The following is a 26,382-nucleotide window of genomic DNA, read 5'->3' on the forward strand; positions in this document are numbered from 1 at the left end:
AACTTTAATAGTGTGAGACCTAATCAGAAGCCCAGTACATTCACGGCTCGTGTTATGTCTGAAATCAGCAGATAATGTTTCAAAGAAAGGCTGATAAAAAACACGACTACATTTTCTCATTTCTCTTTAACGTAACATAATTTTACAAGCAGTGAACAGAGAAAAAAATTACATAAATAAGCAAAAAATTCCCTCAAATATTTTTCTATCTTATGGATAAGGAGGAAACCAAAGTGTGTTTATAGAGAATTTTCATAAAAATAAGTAAATAAAACTTATGATTAAGAACACATTGTTCAATCTGATCTTTTGCAAAGAATTGGGTCAGATCGATGGACTAAATTTCCTGTTTCTTCCAGTGCATTCTAAATAAATAAATATATATATATATATGTTTGAATGCCACAATACAAGTAAATTGTGGGTAAAATTACACATTATGTCTAAAAGTGGCTTTGGTTACCCGCCTGTGAGATGCAAAGCAGTGTTGTTCGTCGAGACCCATCTGCAGGTGCCTTCAGCAGGTTATTTTGGTCTAAAATGGAATATCAATAATAGAGTACTTCAAGGGTAATTAAGATCAGTTCTGCAAACTATTCACATTACCTTCAGTTTCAATCTCTCTTATGGGCAACGTAGTATTTTGTTATATTATGTAAGGACCAATTTTACAGTAGGTCAGCAGTAATAGGAAACAATATAGTATTCATTAATTTTCGGAACCGATTATCCTCACAAGGGTTGTTTGCTACTGTGGTCACTGGACAGGGGACATCTTGAACCAATCGAATACGAATCCTATCACAGGGCACAAGGAGACAGACAACCATTCATGCAAACACTCATACATAAGGGCAATTTATAGTATTCAACCAGCCTACCCTGCATGTTTTTGGTATTTGGGAGGAAACCGGAATGCTCGTAGAAAACCCATGCTGTTAGGGCCTCTCCCCCTATTTCCTCACTGGAGGCAGGTGGAAGGAATTTTATTGATAACAGGTCACATTTCAGATGGGTGAAATAGACAGCTGAGGGCGGTTACTTTCTACCATCCTTAAAAGCCGCAAGGACCCTCCACGTGTTGCCTGATGATCTTGTTTGTTTCCCACGTCAGTTGCGTCTCGCTTCCATGGTTATTGATTCTCGGGCTCATGATTTTTCTTTTGCTTCTTTTTCAGGACCTGATTTGCGCGCTCCGACAGATACCTTGGACTACTACCACCAGCTTGATGACCCACCTCGTTCTCTGGAAACCTCATCACAGCTATACAATAAAGAATCTTCAATCTCCATTCTCAAGAGAACAAGCAAGCTCCCCACAGGAAGGTCCGGATCTCGGATTGAACCCTTGATCTCAGAACTTTGGGGCCGATGCGCTAACCAATCGGTCACCTGGCTGCCCACAGAATACATTCATTTGAATTAACATTCAACATGAACATAGTTAAGTAGACCTTCAATGTGGACCATTTGTCTCAAACCAGATAGGAAAAAAGCTTTTCCATTTTGCAGAGACAATGAAGAGGGCCATGTTTCATTGAAGATAAGTCCCATCTCCCTTTTCCTCCATTTCCTTTGTTAGGTTAGGTTAGGTTAGAACTTTATTTCAGAAATTTCTTGGTTGCAGTAGCAAGACAGACACAAGACACACAAGACATAGTAGACCTAGGTAAAAAAAAGTTTGGCACTGTCAATACATGGACAGGTTTTTTTGTGTGATAAAAATCTTATTACTACCTTGACGCCTTTATGCAAATTTCCTATGCAGTCAGTTTGTTTTTAAAATAATTTATTTCTTAAACAATATTTTAATTCACATAGACAATAAGGATATAAAATGTTGCTTGGTAGAGGACAAAATACACAGGGTGGGAGAAGGGTGCAGGACTTCTACTCCAGTATTCCATGATGATAGTGAGAACATGGACTGGAGGTGGTTTAGAATAGGAAACGTACAAGATGCAGTCTATAATCAGGAAATGCCTGCATTGACAAAAATAAAATATGTGACCTATAAATAGAGATAATATCTTCATGAGAATCATGTATTATAATAGCAAACATTGGTGGTGGATATAGTGTCAATGTAGGTGACGCGATTACCACTTGCTACAGTTGCTTTTAGATTTAGAATGAGTGACCTTAGATAAGTTTGATGAATAGATGACATTTCCCTTCGTCAGGATGCGGGTCACAACAAGTCATTCTGCTGAACTCAGGCCTACAGGTGGAGCACAATGTCAAGCACCTGTTTGCCAGGCCGGCACTGATGGGAGTTCAGCCGGACAGGGAATAGGCAAGCTGTAGCCTGTGGGAGGGGATAAAGAATGTCAGGGCAAGGGCAGGCTTGGCGGTGGCCTAAGGCGGTCTCTCTCATTTAGAAAAAGAGACTGAGATAGTGTTGAAGTTTTAGAAGTTCTGGCTAGATATAATCGACCAGCATGAGCTGTGATACCAGTTTTCTAGAGCAGTGTTTCCCAACCAGTGTGACAGGGCATGGTCAGGTGTGCCGCGGGAAATTGCAAGAAGTCATACATCGTAATATTCAGAGACAAAAATTAATATGAATATAACGAGATTAAAATGTAAATATTACAAGGTTAAAATCAAAACATGATGACCGTTAAATTATAGATGATACTATTACAAGATTGAAATTGTGAAACAGTCATTTTGTGGCCTATTTTTCTCAAACATGAACCAGAAGTAGTTTGGTTTCGAGGGCATCAACTCTTGGCGACGTAAAGTCTGCGTGAGCACAATTTTTTTGCGTAATATTTGGAGAAAAGTCATAAAATTATGCGATAAAAAACATGGTATTACTTATTTTTGCATCACTCGAACCGCAAGTTGTTCAGGGACCGCAGACATCAACTTTTGGCGACATTAGGTCAGTGTGAAAATTCGATTTGGGAATAATTTTGGAGGTTTCTGTCATTCCTGCTGATAAAAGTTTGATGAGAATGACTATTGTTAATATAGGCGACATAGTTTTAAATTAAAAGACTTTCAGATAGTGGCGTCTCTTGAGATTTTTTCAATGCAAAAAAGTGTGCCGCAGCTCAAAAAAGGTTGTGAAACACTGCTCTAGAGAGGGATCCAACATGATTCAACTATGGAGTCGCCCACAAAAAGAGGCACCGAGCAGGTGAAGGTGACTCAACGCCTGTTCTTTGGGGTCCCTCCCAGTAAATTAGCCTAGTGTTGCTGCACCTCTAGGTAGGGGAACAGGTCTTGACATATATTTGTGCATACAATTGTACCTTCTTGAAATCTTTGGATGAGCTGAGGAGCATGGGAACTTGGTTGTTCTCCTGGGGCCCACTAATTCTCACATGTGCTACGACAGTGAAACATAGAGTATCTGATTGGAGGAATGGCTTCCCCGGTCAGAAGCCAATTAGGTTTCCTACCATTGCAATGCCCCTCAGAGATGTTTCAAGCATAAGGGTGTTCATATGTGTACTTGACACCAGGACCTTGAAGGCTGCAATTCAACTGTAGATTTGTGGTCATTATCATTGGATTTGTGGCCACAAATCTTGAACAAATTCATCAAACTCCTCATTTTCTGTGTCCGAATTGAACAATTGTCCAAATGAGTCATCGAACACGCCAGGTTCCCTCTCTTCGTTGTCAGAGTCACTGTCATTGCCATGTGGCTCCACAGAAATGATGCCGGCTTTGGCAAAAGCTCGAACAACAGTGCAAGCAGACACGTTAGTCCAAGCGGCCACAATCCATTTGCAAATAGTAGCGTAACTAGCCCAGCGCTGCCTGACAACCTTCGTAAAGCTGTGTTCGCCACCTATCATCCATTTTTCCTATGCCGCTCGCAACTTTACTTTGAACGCCCGGTTGATGCCGATGTCCAGCGGTTTTCAATAATATAATATTATCATTGGATTTGTGGCCACAAATCTTGAACAAATTAAGTGGAATTGTAAACTGATCACTACCTGGTGGCAAGTGATATAGTGAGGGGAAGCGGGGATGGGGAGGTGCCCAGTGCAAAGGTTTGTGAGGGTCTTCTGGGAAGGTTTGGCAGAGTCCCTCTTCAGGAGCTTAGAGTTCCTCTTCAGGACCTTCGACTCCAACGTAGCACAGATATTTCCCAGGGATAGAGGGGAGAAATTGTGCTCGTGTAGAATATAATCTGCCTCCTTTGGTGAGGTGACTGATGAGAGCTATGGCAGTAAAGTGTTTGGTGCCTCTCGTACTCGTGGAAATGTTTGCCATCAACCTAAAAATTGGTTGAATGGGTGAGTCATTCTTCTTTCTAAAAATGGGATGAACTATTCATTCAGTAAATATGGATGCAATAAAATATCATAATCAATATATTACCCCGAAAACATTTTGGTCCCTTGTTTAAATTGCACTAGAAAATTGTCACAAAAATTGCTTCCCTGTTTTCAATTAACATACTTGGAAGACCTTCACTTGTGTGCCTGAAACATCATAGATAATAATGAACAAACAGCCAAATATCGCAAACAGTGTGCATGTGCAAATGAGACTATTAACAAGCTGCTTGTCTTTTAGCTGGGAGTTTGACTTTTCTTTTTTTGAAAGAACATTAAAATAGCATAAGGAAGGCATTTTCTGTATAATGTCTCCATGTTTAACGCCTTTTGGCAAAGAGTACATCAAATTGCCACTACATTAAATCACAATGTATGAATGTGCTGCTCTTGGTGCCTTTTTTTCCTTTAGCAGTGTTACAATTCCAACACGCATCGTTTTTCTGACTCACTCTTGCTACTGTCAGTGAGTTTTCAAAGAAGGTTGACTGCTGAACTAGGCTGATCGGGCAGTACTGTTGTGCCTGAGACAAATTGTACAAATGCTACTGTGCTTTTCATCCTGTGCGCTACCATCACTGCTACTATGCAGTATATAACTGCACCACTCCAAAATAAGCTGTTTATGTGAGTGTATGTGTCTGTCGGATACTTTTCTTAGCCAGGCAATGATCAACTTGCTACGACTTAAAACCCTTTAAAAGTGTGTTTTCTTCTCTGAGGGTATTTGAGCATTAATAGGTCCTTTTGTTTTTGAGTTGAAAGGGAAGCAGCAAAAAGCATACTTTTACATGTCTCTTTCAAAAAGTGCTCTGAAAAAAATGGCAGTTTGTGTTTCCAGAGGCTTTTTGTCTTTCCAGTTGTTGACAAGTCAGTTATGAGGTAACCAGGGAGTAGATCATACTGAAACACAAGAAGAAGAATGGTAGGATAGAAAGTGAGTAGAAACATTTTTAATTTTGTAATTATAATTGAGCTATATTTACTGCATATTACAGTGGTACTCCACCTACTATTGTAATTCACTGCCTCTGATGGCTATTGAAATCAAGGATACATATGAACTAGGAAGTCTTATAGTGAATGAATGCGCCATAAAAAGGTCTTTCATCTTTACCTGTATGGCATAGAATTTGTCATTAATCGGTTTCAACTTCACAACTAAATTCTAAATTCTAAAATTATAATAAATAAATTGGCGACCCGGCGGAGCGAGCGGATAGCGCATCGGCCTCACAGCTGTGGTGTCCTGGGTTCAAATCCAGGTCATTTCCATCTGTGTGGAGGTTGCATGTTCTCCCTGGACTTGCATGGGTTTCCTCCGGGTACTCCGGTTTCCTCCCACATTCCGAAAACATGCATGGTAGGCTGATTGGACACTGTATTATATATATTTACATATATATATATATGTATATATATATATATATATATATATATATATATATATATATATATATATATATATATACATACACATATATATATATATACACTGTATTATATATATATATATATATATATATATATATATACAGTATAAAGTAAATGCGGTAAAATGTGAAGATGAGAGCCGTTCAATTTCTATCAAATCCTTTTAATTATTAAGTATAAATAGTATTTCATTATTTTTAGGAAGATGCAAAAAAAGGTAATATTCCAATATTTAGTGTTGGCAAATTTTAACGGTGCCTTAACGTGAAGTGAATACCTAAACAAGTTCCTTTTATGTTTCGTCACATTCATGATGCATAAAAGCAGCTGAACAAAAATAATAATGAAAAAGCATGCAATGGATTGTGAAAATATTAATCAATAAATGAGAAGTGTCCTTTCAGCCCTCTTTTATGAGGTGCACCTGGCAAAACAAAACGCTATTACAACAGTAAAAACAAATGACGCCACAAAAGTGAAAGATTCTGAATTGACGAGGACAGACCTGTAAAAAGCTGTTTAATGAGTCTTCCCTTATCCTTGGTGCCTTGGGAGTGTTTGAAATTTTCATTAATGTTCACTTGGTAATATTCACTCACGAATACACAATGGAAAATAAATGTAAATAAGAAGCACATGTGGCTAAAAAATGCTTCCATGAATTGTCATTCATTGTAGCGAGGCAGCTGGCACCTGAGATTGAGTACATCTGCTTCCTGTATATTGTAGATTAAACGCCCTAAATAGGTAAAAACAGTCTGGATCCAGTCCTGAAAGGGATCTTTTGGATAAATTCAGATTTGTGGTTAACAAAAACATTTAAAAAACAGCAAAAAATAATGGAGATTCTTGCTCAGCTTTTTAAAAACATTACTAATTATCATGGTAATACATTTTGCACAAGAAATACTTTCAGGGACAATGGAAGTACTCTCAGGCGTCATCTAATCCAGTCAATAAAAAAGAAAACAAAACGAAAACTAAATTCACCTCAATTAACAATGTCCCCTCATTAATGTTGAATAATTCTTAATCAATTAATGTACCAACCTATCAATACTAGTATGTTTATATTGGTGAAATGGCTTGTATGAATTGGTATTTGAAGCCATATAATGTATGTTATAATCATGTTTTCGTCAAATCGATGTCATTGAAATTGGTTGGCATTGGTAGAAGCAATAAAAATTGGCCACTACCAATGCCTCATACAATTTAATGTACTATTCTAGTATTACTATTTTTTTTATTAGTATTCATTTATTAATTATTTATCATTAGCCCTACATAAAACTCATGTCATGTGAGGTAATTTCGTGGGTGCAATATCAAGTGACAGATGTCGATTAGCTCATGTCCCAATAACTTAACACATCTGTCAAGTAAATGAGCCAAAGTTTATTCGTGTGCACGTGTGTGTACTAGAGCAGATTTTCTTGTTGGTGAAATGAGCATTCATTTATTCATTTTCCATTTCGCTTATCCTCATAATGGTCTGAAAAGGGTGTTAAACTTGGGTTGGTTCGCGGGCCGCATTAACGTTAACTCGATTTCATGTGGGCCGGACCATTTTAGATATAATATTTCGATTTTTTTTTTCAGATTAAAGGAACTGGACAAAAACCCTAAATATTCATTTTTTAAAAGATCTAAAACAATGTTTATTTGAGCTTTTTTTCTTAGTAAGGGAAAACATCTTTTAATTGTTTGTATTTCATTTCAAAAGGAAACAAAATGTCTCATCTCATCTCATTTTCTGAACCGCTTTATCCTCACTCGGGTCGCGGGAGGGTGCTGGAGCCTCCTATCCCAGGTGACTTCGGGCCAGAGGCGGGGGACACCCTGAATTGGTGGCTAGCCAATCGCAGGGCACAAGGAGACAAACAACCATTCACGCTCACACTCATATCTATGGGAAATTTAGAGTGTCCAATCAGCCTACTATGAATGTTTTTGGAATGTGGGAGGAAACCGGAGTACCTGGAGAAAACCCACACAGGCCCCGGGAGAACATGCAAACTCCACACAGGTGGACTGACCTGGATTTGAACCCAGGTAACCACTCGCGCCACCGGGCCACCCGGAAACAAAATATATATTTTTAAATTATGTTCAATATTAAAGTGGAAATCAGAAAATATTTATATTTTACAAAATGCTTTTTGAACTAAAAACACAAGAAGATTAAAAATTGCAATTATTGATTTTAAAAGGGGAAAATCAAGAAATATAACATACATCTATAAGCAATATTTGAATTTGATCCTAAAACAGAAAGTCAGCACTCATTATTTACTTTCTCTGGCCGCACAAAATGATGCGGTGGGCCAGATTTGCCCCCTGAGCCGCCACTTTGACACCTGTGGTCTAGGGGGTGCTGCAGATACTAACCATGGCGTGGAAACACCCTGAATTGGTTGCCACGTGATTACTGGGCACAATAAGGCAACCATTCATGCACACACTCATACCCATTGACAATTTAGAGGGTTAAATCCGCCTACCATACATGTTTTTAAGAGGTGGGAAGAAACCGGACTACCTGGAGAAAACCTATGCAGGCACGGAGAGAACATGCAGTCCACACAGGAAGTCCGGACCCCCAAGGATTGAACCCTCAATGCTTGGACATGGTTCCAGTAATCTATATCCTTAATCTGATTGTCTTCAGCAAAACCTTTACAGGGATCTTTGTGCATCGTTTTTAGAAAAGGCTTTTTCCTAGGAAGACAGCCGTGCAGACCGGCATTCTGAGCACTGACAGACTGAGCGGTCACCCCTTCAACCTCTGCAACAACGCCAGCAGCACGCCTAGGCCTGTTTTTCAAAGACATCCACTGGTTACGACGCTGAGCACATGCAGACAACCTCTTTAGTCAACCATGGCGAGGCTTGTTTTGCGTGGAACATCTCTTCTTAAACCGCTGTATGGTATTAGCCACCGTGCGGCAGCTCAACTTCAGGGTGTTTGCAATCTTCTTATAGGCTCGGCCATCTTTATTTAGAATAACAATTCTTTTTTTGCCGATCCTCAGGGAGTTCTTTGCCATGTTGAACTTCCAGCGACCAGTAAAGAGTGGCAATTTAATAATCTGTTCCCCAATCACACCGGACACTTAGTTACACTAACTTGTCGGTTTACACAGGGAAGGGAAATGCTTAATTTTTACCAATTCTGGGTTCATTTTGAGATTTTCACTTGGGGTGTTCTCACTTTTGTTGGCAGTATTTTACACGTTCATTGATGTGTTTTGAATTATTTCGAAGATACAATACATTTCTGGGTTGGCCCGGCGGCTGAGTGGTTAGCGCGTCTGGCTCACAGTGGGAGCCCTGTGTTCAAATCCAGGTTGGTCCACCTGTAAGGAGTTTGCATGTTCTCCCTTGGCCTGCGTGGGTTTTCTCCAGGTACTCCATTTTCCTCCCACATTCCAAAGACATGCATGGTAGGCTGATTGGACACTAAATTGCCCGTAGGTATGAGTGTGAGCGTGAATGGTTGTTTGTCTCCTTGTGCCCTGCGATTGGCTAGCCACCAGTTCATGGTGTCCCCCGCCCCGAAGTCAGCTGGGATAGGCTCCAGCACCCCCGTGACCAATGTTCCCTCTAATTTTTAGTTTGTCTGGGCAGAAAGACAACCTTCCTGAGCACACTGAGTACCGGTGTGAGCAACATCATCATTGCTCGCTATGGGCACACACCAGTATCACACCTACCATAAGCAGGTGCATGTCTACTACACATGAATTATTTAGTAATAATAAAATGTAATGATTAATATCTATGAATGGGGCGGCCCGGTGGAGGAGTGGTTCGCGCGTCGGCCTCACAGCTAAAGAAAAAGGAAAAAAAATGGGTTTTTATTTTGTGCACTCCATATGATTTGCTGTGCGCAGAGAAGACGAGACTAGTGCGCAATTGCGCACCCGTGCAGCTAAGAGGGAACATTGCCCGTGACCCTAGTGAGCATAAAGTGGTTCAGAAAATGAGAATGAGAGAATACATTTCTGTTTTTATCTAAGCTCTACAGTGACTACTTTACATTGTATCAAAGTGCCATTTCCTCAGTGTTGTCGCATGAAAAGATTTTGATAAAAGAAATTAAAAAATTGCACAAGTGTGAGGGGTGTACTCACTTTTATGAGATACTGTATGTTTCCATTACTGGTGCACAAGAATGTGACAGAGGGAGATCAATTTTAAATGAGTTTTGAGGTTGTGGCAAGCACTTTTCTGAGATTACAGCACATGAGGCAATAGAAAATTATAAGGATAGCAAGCATATCCAACTCTGAAAACTGCAAGCAGCATCGCAACATGGCGCATTGGGGCTTGTAAAAATCATGACCTTGTCAACAGATGTTTTGACATTTAACACCAAGCGTAACGTCTGAGACAGTATTTTGCAATGTTATACTCAGGAAGAAATTACTCTGAATATTCTCAGTCTTTCTTATGAAATATGTAAATATTTTCTTAATTACTAGGTAAAATGTGTTGGCTCTGAGGAGAGCATTCATTCATTAAATGCAGTATTTCAAAAATTAAACAGAATAAGACTAATACTCATCTTTAAAAATCTCTTCTGTTTTAGAAAAATACACAAACGCACATACAGAATAAGACTCGTTAAAGAAGGAAGGTAAGTGCATGAGTGACGAAGGAACAACAATTCTTAGACAGAAACAACACATGATTAGAGGAAAAAGCAGGATAAATGAGTTAATATTAACACATGGTCATTCAAAAATATAGTCATACTATTCCTCAACCATGTGTGCAGCTGGCCACTTGGATTTGATAACTATGTAATTTATTTAAAAAAAAAACCATAATGTTCCCTATTTTGAGGAAAGGTCGGAGTCTGGCCGTCCGCTCTTTACATCTGTGCAGAGGGAGATTAAATTGAGGTTTAGTGATTTTACAAATCTTCCAAAGCAAGCTAATTGGAAAGAGATTGGGCAGTACTGCCGTGAGGGTACATGGTCGATTGGTCGCCGGTCTTTTGGTCGCCGATCTTTTGGTCGCCGGTCTTTTGGTCGCCCGGAAGGTAAGTGATAATTACCATTTAAATCGTTGCTCAAATTCCCTAAATACAAACTGCAAATTACTATTTAGTCATACTTAATGCCCTAGTAATTATTAGGCTAAAGAAAAGCTCCAAATTTCCCAGACTTTTATTGTTTTTTGTTGGAGAACTTGTTAAGACCCTGACTGACATAGCTTCTTAAAGGGACAACGCATGTACATACAAACTCTTATACACTCACACGTCGGCTCAGTGAAACTGCTCATGGCCATTGTTGGCTTTTGTTGATGCGTAGACCGTGTTGTTTTACCTTGTTTTGTCGCCGGTCTTTTGGTCGCCCCGACCGCGGCAACGGGCGACCTAAAGACCGGCGACCAAAAGACCAACGACCAATCGACCGCACACGGCTATGAGTGTTATCCATATACGGGCAATCACCATTTCACGTCCTTTAAATATGGCATGGAAGAAAGGGCGTACAAAAAAATCCTGGACGTGATGGAAGAAAAAAATATTTCCTGCAAACTAGGAGGAATAGCAACTGCAAGCTGACATCCACGGTAAGATAAAATAATGTAGAGTTGTCTCCTTGCGGATATCCGTCCAACCTTCTTGCGTGTGTCCCTCACCTTATTCTCCACCATGAACTATGCTTGGAAAAATACCATACGTGTGGTGCTGGTTTATTCTTTATTCTTTTGATTTAGATGTAGATGAGACCACCTTTAATGAACCAATCCATGCAAAAATGTTAAATTTTGCATCGAGATGTACATTCTGATTCAGAGATCATTTCTGTGAAAAATAGACACAGGCACAAGATAAAAACATCTGGTGTGCCTAGAAAATGGGCCACAAATCACTAGTAATTTCTTGGTTGTTTTGCTTCTTGTTGAATCCGTTTTTAAAACTGATGTGATTAAACTTTTTACGCTTGAAGTTAAGTATGTTACAAGATAATTTGACAGAGGTATCTTACACGATTCAAATTCAGGTGAATGTGCCGTTTTCAGCCAGTGTCTAATTAATTCTAATATCTCTACTATTACTAACTACCAAACACAAAACCTCTGTTTACCACAGGTCTTCATCATACCTTTAATTATACATATTTAGTCTGCATTTTTTTTAACCAGCCCCCCCAGGGTATACCAACCTAACCCAATTTGCGTTCTCTGTGAAAACTGGCATGAAAAAATACAAGAAAATGGACAGAAAGTATCACTAAAGTATGTATTAATAAGTAACATACGACATATTAACACCATTATCACGCCAGGAAGGGATCAAAATAATTTCCAGTGGATAACATTTCCTGTCTTTAAGTTTTAATATCAATGTCTACAAGACAAACAAACAATAAAAACATTTATTTGCTATATTTGGGAATCTGCTGTATTTTACACATGTAAATACATAGTATATTATTTGCGGTACTCGGACGTTTCGCCGAAAGACGTTTCGCCGACGTACGTTTCACCGACGGACGTTTCGCCGATGTACGTTTCGCCGACGGACGTTTCGCCGACGGACAGTTCGCCGACGGACGTTTCACCGAACGGACGTTTCACCGAAAAAATTAAAGTGTTTAATTTATTATTTTATTAAACAAATAAAAGTCGGGATGTTTCTCATTGTGTTGTTTTTTTGTGCCGAGGTTAAAAAACAACACAACAAACAAACAATAAAAACATTTATTCGCGAATCCCGATTCGGCGAAACGTCCGTTCGGCGAAACGTCCATTTGGCGAACTGTCCGTCGGCGAAACGTCTTTTGGCGAATCGTCCGGTCACGATTATTTGCACTATGCAGAAAATAATCATTTTCAGTACAGGTCAAGAAAATTTAGTTTTTAATTGGTGCTTAAAAAACATTTTTTTTCACTGTGAATAGTGTTAATGTGCATATTAGTTCGTTTGTAGTCTATCAACACATCCAAAGCTGCAAAAATAAATACATTTAGCACACGTATATGTAATAAAAACCCACTGACATCACTATAAAAATAATAATCACAATGCAGCTAAAAGCCACATATATCCACTCTCATATCCACACAATGAAATTAAAGCAGGTGAACAAACGTTTTTAAATGCTTGCTCAATATGGAGGGTGCAGTTTTCAATTAATCTGGGGGCAAATGATATGTACATAAATAAGTACCAGGTAATTCAGTCTGATGAAATTACTGAAAATTACTAATAATTGTAGGCTTACTTTGTTCTTCTTCTCGTTTTCCTATTTCTTGGGGACATTAAATAAAATTGCTAGTCCTTTGTTATTCATGGATGGATCAGAATAAAATTTGGTAGGTATACTGTCGTAATGAATGAATTTGATATTAATTAATGTAGATGTAATTAAATGTAATAATTAATTAAGTAAATTAAAATTCATTAGATTAATTACAGTTAATTGCAGACTTGTGTTTGTTTGTATGTTCTGTGCTAGTCAGTAGAGAAAGCCATGTAGAGATTTTGGACTTGTTTAATACACTACATAATTTGAGTAATTTTCATTAGTTGGAGCATAATGTTGTGGTCAGTATATTGTATGCTACAGTAATACCTCGACATACGAGTGCCCTGACATACAAGCAATTTGAGATACGTAAAATTTCGAGCAAATATTTATCTTGCGATACGAGACAAATTTTGATATACGAGCATACAGCGGACGCGAGAGGCTGCTCATAAGAACATCATGGGCACTCTCTTTTTGGTCGCAACTCCCTCGTGTAATATCTCTATGAGCCCTGGGCGGAGCATTGCATTTTTTCAGTGGTTTTTCTTTCCCGTTAGTCAGTGCGAATGGCGGAGCTTGTTCACCAATACGAGAGGAGTACTACTTCCTGGGCAAGTGGTCGTGCATTATCCTATGGTGAGGACATTTGTGTGCATCATTTTCGGAATATTTTGAAGGGTAGATAAAAACATACTACCCTCACTAGGTTGCATCTGAAAGTCAGGGTGGAGGCATGGCAAATAGTGCCAGAAAAAAGGTATAAAAATTTAAAACAAAATTAGAATTAAGTTTAGTGTAAGGTTAGATTAAACTTTTTTTTTAGTGTGTGCATCGTAATCCAAGTTCATTTAAATTTGTTTATGTTATGTTACGAGTGCGTTGCCGTGAAAAGAGTCTCTCTCTCGGCCGCCCCCACCCACACTCTCTGTCCCTCTCTCTCTCCCGTCCGCGAAATCCGTCTAATTTTAGTATAATTAAACGCATTTTAGTATTATTAAACCACTAGTTATTTGTTACTTTGTTAATAGATGGCGAATTAGAACAAATAAAAAATGTTATTTCCAATCCAGTATCCTGTTTTTGTTGTTTTTTCAGAGGGTTGGAACAAATTAATTTGTTTTTAGTTCATTTCTATGGGAAACGTTCATTTGAGTTACGAATAAATCAACATACAAGCTCCGTCCCGGAACGCATTAAGCTCGTATCTCGAGGTACCACTGTATATCAGAAGTATCTATTGACACATGAATAAAATTATTACCAGTGTGGATAACAAGATAACTGTATTGTCAATAAAAATAAGAAATACATATATATATAATGTGATAAATGTAAGGATGGTACCTTTCAAGTGTTCCCATTGAAAAGAGCTATTAGAGGGATATTTCCAGGTTCCACACACTGCAGCCCCCAAATGACATGTAACAAAATCCGCAGTGATTATCATCAGAAAAGAACAGAGCACATATTCACAAGAAGAGTAACATTCAATAAAAACAACCATCCAGTATGGATGTACATAATATGTAAATTCTTCCAAGTGCTTGTCAATGAAGTAAAGAATCAAATTCTCCTAACATCACATGCATTAGCGACAACAAACCTAAATGTAAACCCTAACCTGCATGTGATTGCTAGAGAAATGGTTACTTTATTCAGTGAGTTGCACTCATACTGCTTTGTCTTGACTGTGAAAAGTTGGAATCAAAGATATGTGTGATGTAACCTTGCTCTATTTCTGTTTTTAGGCTTCATTTTACCTGCAACTGCTGTAATCGACTGCTTGACCCGTGATACGTCAATGGCTCTCTCACTTAATGCTGGGTGCTTACCAGTAGAGATAGTAGAAGAAGGACAGGACAAAGAAGGACAGCTTGCACCAGGCCTCCTTCAGGCAGAACTTGAGTGTATCGCCGTTCATAACTGAAGCTGGGTCATAGATCAATTCCTTGGTATCCGTTGGGGAATGGAAGTACCTACCACAGGGGTAAAGAACATACTACGGGTAGTTGACCTGTTCAACACTATGTATGTGTGAGTTTGGAGGTTAGATGGAATTTAAATTTGATCTTGAATGAATGAAAAGATTAAGATATGGAAGAATCTGAATTCCTGGGTCCCGTTGGGGAATGGAAGTACCTACCACAGGGGTAAGAACATACTACGGGTAGTTGACCTGTTCAACACTATGTATGTGTGAGTTTGGAGGTAAGATGGAATTTAAATTTGATGTTGAATGAGTGAAAAGATTAAGATATGGAAGAATCTGAACTCCTGGGTTCCCCATTTATCATCTTAAAACACTTTCCTGTGCACTCACTTTAACCTGCTACACTGTAATTGAAGCCAACATCCCTCTTCTATCCCGCATAGTACACCCTCGAGGGTAGTAATAGAGTTTGAAGCACTACTTACAGATAAGAAACATATACTGTGGTGTATTCAATCATGTTTTTGTATCACGATTCTTTAAGTGTGCTTCTATCTCTCAGCTTAAATTCTCTTCTGTCCAGCTGCAAGTAGTAAACGACACAATATAAACAACCCTAATTCTCCCCTATGGCATATTAACACTCTTTCAACCTTTAGAGACACTCAAATGTACTGTTATGCATGCACAAGCAACTAAAGATGTCAGAAAAAAGAGATAACTAAAATAGGTTTTTAACAGCTGAGTGGATGGAAATGGCAGACCTGATAAGGTATAGTAAAAGTATTATGTGCTAATATGTTGTCAGATAAAACTGGAGAGGATAATGAATAGATGAGATATATGATTTATTAGGTAGTTGGTGGATTAATGAATGCCGTTTGCATCTGTTTGGCAAGAAAAGATTTGTTCTATTTCAAAAGGTGTGCAATTTGAATTTAACTAATGTGGACTGAAATAGCTGGATTATTTTGAAGGGATCTTGGGATGTTTCCTGGAAATTCACAATTCCAATGAGATTTACTGCAATTAAAAGCTATATTGAAGAAATTAGAAAAAAAATAAAGTGAAAAGAGCTTTGTTTACCTACTGATTATTCTCATTTCACAGCCAGATGAATTTTTAATGGAACTAAGTAATAGCAATCATCATTATCTTTCGCTTATCCGAGGTAGGGTCGTGGGGGCAGCAGCTTTAGCAGGGAAGCCAAGACTTCCCTCCCTCTAGCCACTTCATCCTGCTCTTCTGGGAGGATCCCAAGGCATTCTGGTGGCAGCTGGGAGACATAATCACCCCAGTGTGTCCTGGATCGACCCCGTGGCCTCCTCCTGGTGGGACGTGCTCAGAACAACTCACCAGGGAGGCGTTTAGGAGCATATTAATCAGATGCCCGAGCCAACTCATCTAGCTCCTCTCAATGCGGCTCTACTTTGCGCCCCTTCAGGATGACCGCGCTTCTCACCTTATCTCGAAAGGAGACTCCTGACACCCAACAGAGGAAACTAATTTCAGCCACTCGAATTCGAGATCTTGTTCTTATGGTCACCACACACAGCTCCTGACCATAGATATGAGGGTAGGAACATAGATTGACCAGTCTTCTCAGCATTTGCTTGTGTTTCAGGTTCTTGAAATAGTGAGAGTGAGAAGTGCACATGGGGCTTTATCTTTTGGTTCATTTTTCCTGTCGTTACAGTAAGAAGCTGTTAAAGTGGATCTGAGCAAATGTGGGTCACGAGGCTTTCTTCCAAACATTACATGTCGGTATGTAAGAACTGCAGTTGTCATATGGACCTCTGACTTGAAAAATTCTTCAAGTTTAAAATGACATGGCATCTCTTCCTGTCAATGAACATGAAACACAAACATTCACTACCAACCTTCCAATCGATTAGGCACCCTCAATAGCAGTAAATTAGCTATTTGATAGAATTTCAATGGTGCCAATGGCCATCAACCAATACAACCAATGCAACTATGCTCACATGCTGAAGTGGAACTCTCCAATCTGCATAAAGTATGTGTGTGCGTTTTGATCTTCATCAGTGTCACTCCCCACTGAATCACCTTGTCTAGATTAACTATCACTAACATGCTCTCTCATCTGCCTCACTGTCCGAGCCTACAGCTGCTTTTCATTCCACTCTCCATCTCTGCCTTGCTCTCCCTCCTGTTTTCTTGTCTTCTCATCTCTCAGCTGCATGGGATGCAGCATCTGTAGCCAGAAGGCATCTGGCACAGCCTCCAATTAATGAAACAGCAAGATGCAAGATGTGCTTTCTCTCCCTGACTCTCCTCTCCTTTGAAACAACAACCAGCTGAGCTCAGACCCATCAGGTGTCTCACAGTCTGCATTGGGATAACACTGATGGGAAGGACAGTCATAATAACAATGAAAGAAAAATTAATGGTGACCCAATTTCCCCATGGATAGCATCAGGTTTCATAAATCATATATGTATGTATATACATATACATATTATATATATATATATATATATATATATATATATATATATATATATATATATATATATATATATATATATATATATATATATATATATATATATATACAGCAATAGTTTGTGACTAGTATTCACCTCCAGGTATTGTAGAAGAGCAGGGGGATGTTGAGGCCAACAGTCAGCCATTCTTGGGCACACAGGAACATGATACAAAAGAGCACATGGATTGAGTACTCTGGTAGCACCAACTGAAAGATGAGAGGGACACAGAGAGAAAAAAGAAGAATGAGTCAGAGAGCTCCCACTCCATACCAACAAATCAATGCGTCAAAGTATGACACATTGCAACAGTTTGAGATGTCCATTTTTGACATTGTGGCAAAAAAAGACTCCGCCTCCAGACATACAGACTTTTGTCACAAACCATTTGAAATTATGTTTTTTTTTCCACACCTAAATCTCTGATCATCTCATTTTGCCCACAAGCAAGTGATGAACCTAACTCCATGTATGTGCCAGATTCATGTTCCAGGAAAATGCCCTTCAGACTTCAGTCAATATCTTAATATGGCTTCAGTGTAGTAGGTCTTACCACTCAAAGAAAATCCACTACAAAGTGTTTCAGAACCTTCAATTAACCTGAGAAAGACTTTGAAGGAGTGCTAACTACACACTCAGATGGCTACTTTGATCCTTAAATTACAATTATCCAGGTCAACAAGTATGTAGACCTCACCCTGACTTTAGATGGAACTTAGTGTTGGTGAAACCTCGATTAGCTTAAGTTGATTGGTCATGACAAGAATTATTTGCAACATAACCAACCATCCCCAATATTTTGCCTGAAATGTTTACAAATTGAAAAGAGTCTTATGTGTAGCGGTTCACTCGCCTGACTTTGGAGTGGGTAGGCGCGGGCTCGATTCCCACTGGTGGCCTACAGCTGACTGGCGACCACTCTAGGGTGTAGTCTGCCTTATGCCCGAAGTCAGCTGAAATAGGCTCTGGCAACCCCCGCAACCCTTACGAGGATACGCGGTATAGAAGATGATTGATTGACTTGAAAACACATAAATGTATTTTAAGTAGTATGATTAAAAATGTCGTTCTTCATTGGGAAGATTAGCTGGGGATACATTTGAGATTTAATCGGATGACATTTACAGTTGCACCATTCATCATTGTCTCGACGCTGCAAACTTCAAATATGGCTGAAGATTCTTAGCAAAGACAAATATTCATTCATCCATTTTTAAACACCGCTTATCTTTGTCAGCCTCACATGGTTTTGGAGCTTATCCCAGCTGACTTCGGCGAATGGCAGACTACACCCTAGACTGGTCCCCAGCAAGTTGGTGGGTACACATGAAGACAGACAAAAATTTGCACTCACAATCACACCCTTAATGATTGGGAATTGATCCAAGGCTGCCCACACCGCAGTGAGGCGAAAGAACCACTGCACGATTGGGTGGCTATGACAAAAGGTCACTCATCAAAATGTTTATATCTAGAAAGGCTGTGGCCTGAAATGAACATTGTTTAGAGGGCCGCCATTCCTGATCTGGAAAAGTTCCAGGAGAAGTTTCTTTTCAGTCAGTTTGACTTTTTAATGTTCAGAGTTTTGTTTCATAGCAAAGTGTGTATGCTTTGATAAATGTATGTATCATGAATCTTAAATGTAATCTTGTGTTTATCATAAAAGTGCAAGCAAAAATATTTCTGAAATAGATTATTTCTGTGTTTTGATTTGACAGTATCATCTACTAATCTACAATTGAATTGTGACTTAAAGACTTTAAAAGTAATGTTCAATATTTCCATTTCCATTAAGTGGTTGTGTTGTAGATGCATTATTCAAATGGCTGTACACTTTTATAAAAGCACTTGGACAGATTTTCTCAGAAAAGCTTCTTATCAGCAGGAGACGGAAGAAAATGCTGTTAAGACTAAACCTAAATTTATCCATTTAACAACCCCAAGTATTACAGTATGCATGGATGAGTGCAAAAACACTTGTCCGCTGCCTGTATGAACAAAAAGCTCATTAAAAAACTAACACACAATGCTTCACATCTCCCTGCCCACCTCATCTTAAACACGGAGGCACCCGTCCTTGTTGCCTGGCAGCGTCGAACAAAATTCAAGGATGCAAGGAGTGCAAACATTCATGCCCTTTCTCCATACCCACTGGTAATGCAGAAATCTACATTTTCCTCTGTGGTCTTGCAAGTTTCACCACGTTAAATTTAAGATCTTACAGAAGACAACTTAACGGCACAGTGGCGAAATGGTAAGCATGTCCACCTCACAGTTATGATAAAAGGTTAAATTCCCGGCTGTGGTCTTCCTGTGTGAAGTTTTAGGTTCTCCCCTTCCTGCATATTTTTTTTTTTGCGTAATCCCTTTTCCTCCCATATCCATAAGAACATGCTTTGGTAGGCTGATTGAACACACATAAGGGTACCGTACAAGTTTAAACCGGAGGTTAAAGCACATAAGACTTAGAAAAGGACAGACACAGTATCGGAATGAATGCATCTCAGGCTTTCCCATAGAATCTACTGAATGGTAAATATCATGGTAATTGAAAATATAATAGTTTATCATCTGAAATTAAAACAGGGATTTTTTAAAAATGGTGCACTTTTGTCAATGTTGGCTGAGGAAAGAACCCCAGCTAAAACCTTTTGTTTTGGTTCCTATTGCATTTACTAATTATTGAACATTTAGTTCAAACAATTAGTTTGAACATCAGTTTCAATATGAAATGCTCTCTTGAATAGCCAGTGTCAGATGTACAGTACAGTGGTACCTCGACCTACGATCAGCTCTACCTACCACATGCTCGAGGTACGATGAAAATTTCGATCGAATAATTCGCCCGCAATACGATCAAAATTTCGAGATGCGACCAAGCCAGGTGGCCATGACATGAGAGGCTGTTTACCATTGTAACGCACTGTCTTTTTTTGCTGCATCTCTTTCGTGTATAACAGATATCTACGAGCACTGAACGATTTATGCAGACTCGTTTTTCCTACGCATTGACCAGGAAACGCACAACGCGCATGCGCGGGCAAAAAGAGGGCCTTCTGGGTAATGACGTATACTCGTGCACACAACACCGATAGCCAATGGCACCCTTTCTCAGAATAAAACTTCATTACCCACAATCAATATATAATTCCCGCTTAGCATGTTAGCTCCCGTTGGCGGAGCGATCGCTAATTCAAGACTACTTCTCGTTGGCAAGTGGCTGTGTGTTATCCTATTGTGAGTACATCTGTGTGCATCATTTTCGGAATATTTTGAAGGGAATACAACAGCAAACAGCCCATCGATAGCGAACGTGAGGGTGGAGGCGTGGCAAATAACTAACCCGGTCAGAACGAAGGTAAAAAAAATTAAAACAAAATTATAATTCAGTTTTGTGTAAAGTTACATTAAACGTATGTTTGAGTGTCTGTATATATTAATTCAAGTTAATTTAAATTTGTTTGTTCCGTTAAGAGTGCTTTGTCGTGGAAAGTCCCCCCGAAATCCCCTCGCTGCCTCTGTGCGTCTCTCTCCCGTCAGCGAAATCCGCCCAATTTTAGTTATATTAAACACATTTTATTGCTATTAAACCACTAGTTATGTGTTACTTTGTTAATAGATGGCGCATTTGAAGAAATTAAAAAAAAGTCCAATCCAATATCCTGTTTTTGGTGTTTTTTCAGAGTGTTAGAACTAATTAATTAGTTTTAAATTCATTTCAATGGGAAACGTTCGCTCGAGTTACGAAAAGCTCGACATACGATCTCAGTCCCGGAACGGATTAAGATCATATGTCGAGGTACCACTGTACTGTAGGCTTTTCAAAAACTTGAAGTGGCCAAAGTTCAGTACTGCAAGATTTGTAAACACTTAACTGTGAAAGACAGGAGGCTGGGCTTTGAAATCAGCTCATGAAAAATCAAACAGCCATGCTTAGGAACAGCACAACATCAACTTTAATATACTGGAGAGTGGACACTGTTTCTATCTGCATAATGGAAGACTGGAGAATGGGTCCCTGAAAGGTTTTGTATTTTTCCATGTTTACCTTTTCATGGTACAGCTTTTACACTTTAAATTACATTTAAGTAAGGAATAGTCACACCTGCACTGTTTGGTGCCTGCAAATATAAGGCACCAAGTAAACACTAATGTTACAGCAGATCTGATTCTAGGTGTGAAAGTGTACGAAAAGCAGACATATAATCTAATTACTAGGCAACTAGTATTCTAAATGAGTAAGTGAGTTCCTATGTGTTGACAGAGGGACCCATCTGGGACTGTGTCCATCTGGGACTGGAGCTGTGTCCCTTGTTGCAGTGTTACAGTGCCTGAAGGCCATCATCACATCCATCTGATCCGCTAAGAAGCTTTTCTCCTATACCATTGGCAGGCTTCATTTATTTGGGAATCAAAAATGTTATTTCACTCCTGGGATGTTTTTTCATGACATAACATCATTATACCACTATAAGGTAATTTCTACAGTTGCAACCCTGTGATTATTAGGCGAGTAAGAAACGTATCGGCATGGGGTGAGAGTGTGTTGAGATTTAAAAGAGATGCCAGCTGATTCAGCAAGGCAAATTTGACAGTGAAAGGAAAATTGGTTACTTCTTTTTATCCGGTATGTATTCTGATGTTGGTAATGAAGTGCAACAAGATCAGAACCAATGTTCCCTCTAAGCTGCGCGCATGCGCAATTGCGCAGTAGTCTTGTCTTCTCTGCGCACAGAAAATCATATGGAGCGCACAAAATAAAATCCCTTTTTTTTTTTTTTTTTTTAGCTGTGAGGCCGACGCACGAACCACTCACCCCCCGGGCCGCCCCATTCATAGATATTAATCATTATATTTTATTATTACTAAATAATTTATGTGTAGTAGACATGCACCTGCTTATGGCAGGTGTGATACTGGTGTGTGCCCATAGCGAGCAATTATGATGTTGCTCACACCGGTACTCAGTGTGCTCAAGGAGGTTGTCTTTCTGCCCAGACAAACAAAAAATTAGAGGGAACATTGATCAGAAAGTATAACCACATTCTGGGAATATGTGGGGACATATTATGTCTGCAAGAATATTTCTCAAATGTACATTTAGAGGACTGAAAGTTTTGTGGGCAAAACATTTTTAATATATAAAGATCAATATTTTCAAATGAAAATGTAGAGTTCATCATATAGCACATTTTTGTGTTTCCTATTTTAATAGAAGTGAGGGAAACTAATGAATCTGTTCTTATATTTGTTAAGTGTAGAAGTCTCTGGCAAAAATTCCAACAGGTTCATGTTCGGCAAGGTATTTAAAATTCTAATTTCTTAACTATTTCCTTTGACAAAAAGGGGCTATGTGCTCTAAAACCATTTAATAGTGAACATAATCAAAATACTATTTATCTGTTTAAAGTCTATTTTGATGTCGCAAAAATATAATATGACATACTGAAGAAAGACAAACCCTGTAAAATCCCCTTGGCCCATTTTTAATTCAGATCGTTATCTTCTCCAGTTTATATTTCTGTTTCAGATGATGAGGGACACATTCATCCTCTATAACCAGCAGTAACAGCTGGTGTGCTGTTTTAGAGCAGGTACAGTCCATCAAACACTGTATATGGAAGATATAAAATCTTGATTTGTTTTCCAGATATGTCATCTACGCATATGCATTGCATGTGGCCTTGATAAGCTGTGATTTCACTGCTCTACATGTTACTTAATGTGCCAGATGGGTGCATCATGACCATATTTTGGTTGTTTATTTTGCTACTTAATACAAGTCGCATTGCTGTTACTCTTACAGAGGTAAGTAACCAAAAGAAAGAAAAAGGAAAGATTAGATGGATGTGTGCGAATGGATGAGTGCATGCGCAATGTTAGTATAGTATGTAGTGAAGAATCCAGTATTGGGATAAATTCTATCAGTCAATAAAGTGTTCAGGGGCATCGAGTCATGCTTATCAACACTCAAGTAGACACAGAACCATCCACACTCAAACTCATACCTATGGGCAATTTAGAGTGTTCAACCAGCCTACCAAGCATGTTTTTGGGATGTGGGAGGACACCGAACTACCGGGAAAAAACACACGCAAGCGCGGGGAGAATATGCAAACGCCACACAGTGAGGGCTCACCTGGAATCGAACCCTCGATCCCAGAACTGTGAGGCGGAGCGAACCACTTGCCAACAGGGCCGCCAAGAGACAAAAATTAAAATAAAATCAAAATGAAGGAGGCAATTTATATGTATTATAATGGAGATGAAAGAAAAGTTGATGGTGACAAAATAAATCCAGTCAACAAAACAGTACAATTTTTAACCAAATACCTAATGTCACAGGACAAAGTCGTTTCACTTGAAAATGTTAACAAGAACAGTGTTTACTATCGACAAACTAATAGACCATCATATCACCCAAATAAATACTAAAAGAAGGTAAAAATGTGCCAGCTGTGTCCAAATGCTTCCACATAGGGCTGCAGGTTTTTGTTCCAACTGATCCAGTAAAAACAGTTTAATCAGTGAAGTTTCTCATGAAAGGAGCATGACCTGACTGCATTTAACTGATTATACTTTTAAGACACCAGATTGGTGAAAATGTATCCTCTTTGTCTGTTTCATGCATCCACTGCGGGCGGCCCTTGAGGACTGGTTTGAAAATCTGTTTTATAGAGTCGTACACAAAAGTTGTTATCTGCAGTATAAAACCCTGTCTAAAAAAATTCTCCACTTACAACTGCGCATACAATCTGATAGAAACCACATAGTAATTTAGCAACGGCTACTTCATTTTAGCAAATCCAGCTCAAGTGTTTCTTCTTATTACTCAAGTGAAATCTAATGACTCCGAACGCAAGAGCTACAATATGTCTTGTATCCATTCACTCATTTTCAAAAGTGCTTTTCCTTATCAGTATCATGGGTTTTGCAACCTATCCCAGCTGTCATTTGGGGGAAAGATGGACTACACCCTAGACTGGTCGTTAGGCAGACGTTGGGCACACAGAGAAAGACAACCATTCGCACTCACAATCACAGCGCCACATGGTAGGAATCGATCCCACGCTGCCCTCCCCGAAGTCAGACAAAATAACCGCCGTACCATTGGTGGGTGGGTGTTTTACACTTTACCTTATCATGTAAGATAATAATACTCTTGGAGCTATATTATTTATTTGAAATGTTTGCCAAGGTTGTGTTTGGAGTTATGGTTAAATTATCTATTGTTCTATTGTGTTTATTGCCTCATTCATTTCTGGTGATACGATTAGTATCACGATTCCTAATTTGGAATTGATCCTGATACTACATATTAAGACAATTATTGTGGTTTTTGAATGTCACTTTGGAAAAAACAAATAAAAATGGACATAAAAATACCTTTATATCAATTTAGATCTGACGTCTCATTCATCACCGAAGTAAACATGTTTTTTTTGTTTGTTTTGTTTGTGGGTCAGAGAAATTTCATGACCTTTTTGGTGTTTTGCATAAATCAGCCCAATTATAATATGCGGTACCTGGATTTGGAAGACCTTTCTCTTGAACTTGAGCTCACTGAAAATAAAACCACGATCTGGATAGATCCATCTATGTATCTTGGCAAACTTTTCAAAGTATGCAGGACAGCTCCTCAGTGGCACCATCTCAGACAATCTACTTCACACTGACTAAAGCATCAGCAAGCTCCGCTGCTGCAGTTTCTGCATGTGCGTGCGTGTGTACGTGGACCCAGTGGGGAGATAAAAAAAATGAGAGGACGAGGAACAGAGTATGAGATGAAGAGATGAATGTGATGTATGATGGACACAGCAAAAAGGAACGAAAGAGAGGCGGCGTCAAGACCCTTTGTAGTGAAAGATCAAAAAGCTTCATGGAAATCACAGTGGAACCTCTTCAACTTTTACACACCACGATAGCTCAACCAAACTCCCATTACTGATTGGTTGGGTTTAGATTGCAGACTGAGCTGTACCTTTACTTTAAGAACCCCGGGTACACTTATGGGATACAGTGGATTCATTCCCTTTTATCATTTTATAAATTTCAGTGAATATTTATCTAAACTACACCCGCTCACCCTCTTTTTACTAAATATTTTGATATTTAAATAGATTTGAACACTTTCTGATTTTATTTTTCTTATTGTTTCAAGACTTTTTGAGAACAAGATTAACCAACATTTTATGTCAACCGTCTCTCCAAATCTGTTCTACATTTTCTTTGTTTGTTATTATCTCAATATGTTCTCGTTCTTGTTGTCATTGGTTTATAATTGTTTATTTTCTTCATAATTTTATTAAAATAATGCCGTTTCTGAGTTGAGAAGATGTTTGTGAGGAGAAAGATGTAGAAGGTGAAAGGAAAAGGCATCTAAACCCAAGCATACTTCAGTTTATTGCTTCTTTGACTGATTACGGTTTCTTCCCTGTTCGACGCCTCGTGCTCACCATTACATCATTTTGTCTTTTTTTCCTCCCACTTTTGGTGTCATAACATCTTTTACTCAGCACAAAGTAAGACAACAAAAAATCAAGAAGTCCACAGAAGCGATTGATGTCTGATGGCAAACATAGTAATACAAAAATTGGCAGGTAGTGTCAGGTAAGTTACACAACAATTTGTGAATAGATTATTGTTGCCTGGGCTAAAGTGTTGGCTAGCACTGTAGTTTGAGCTTTTGCCAAAGCTGTCATCACTTATAGCCCCCTGCGACAACTCTGACTCTTAAAGTGAGATGGAACTCTTTATGTTGGCTACAGAAGATCGTGTGCAGTCGTTTGGTCGTCGGTCTTTTGGTCGCCGTCTTTTGGTCGCCGTCTTTTGCTCGCCGGTCTTTTGGTCGCCGGTCTTTTGGTCGCCCGGACCCAAACAACGGGCGACCAAAAGACCGACGACAAAAACCAGGTAAAACAACACGGTCTACG

The 26,382-nt window shown here is 39.0% G+C and overlaps 1 protein-coding gene across 4 annotated transcripts in view; it reads right to left on the reverse strand.

Annotated features, from left to right (window-relative positions):
• Window positions 1-419: 419 nt before the first annotated feature.
• Window positions 420-26,382, reverse strand: part of cnih3 (cornichon family AMPA receptor auxiliary protein 3) — a 58,563-nt gene continuing 32,600 nt past the window's right edge. Inside the window, exons 4-7 of one of the 4 annotated variants that reach the window (XM_077587024.1) lie at window positions 17,546-17,658; window positions 14,845-14,988; window positions 14,357-14,413; window positions 420-5,207 (exon numbers count right to left, since the gene is read on the reverse strand). In XM_077587024.1, the coding sequence (XP_077443150.1) occupies window positions 14,386-14,413; window positions 14,845-14,988; window positions 17,546-17,658 (285 nt within the window). In that variant the 3' untranslated portion in view covers window positions 420-5,207; window positions 14,357-14,385. Of the gene's footprint in view, window positions 5,208-14,356; window positions 14,414-14,844; window positions 14,992-17,545; window positions 17,659-26,382 lie in introns of all 4 variants that reach the window. The other 3 variants (XM_077587022.1, XM_077587025.1, XM_077587023.1) reach the window with 3 other exon arrangements.

Source organism: Stigmatopora argus, chromosome 19 (genome assembly GCF_051989625.1).
Source record: "Stigmatopora argus isolate UIUO_Sarg chromosome 19, RoL_Sarg_1.0, whole genome shotgun sequence".
Classification (NCBI taxonomy): domain Eukaryota; kingdom Metazoa; phylum Chordata; class Actinopteri; order Syngnathiformes; family Syngnathidae; genus Stigmatopora; species Stigmatopora argus.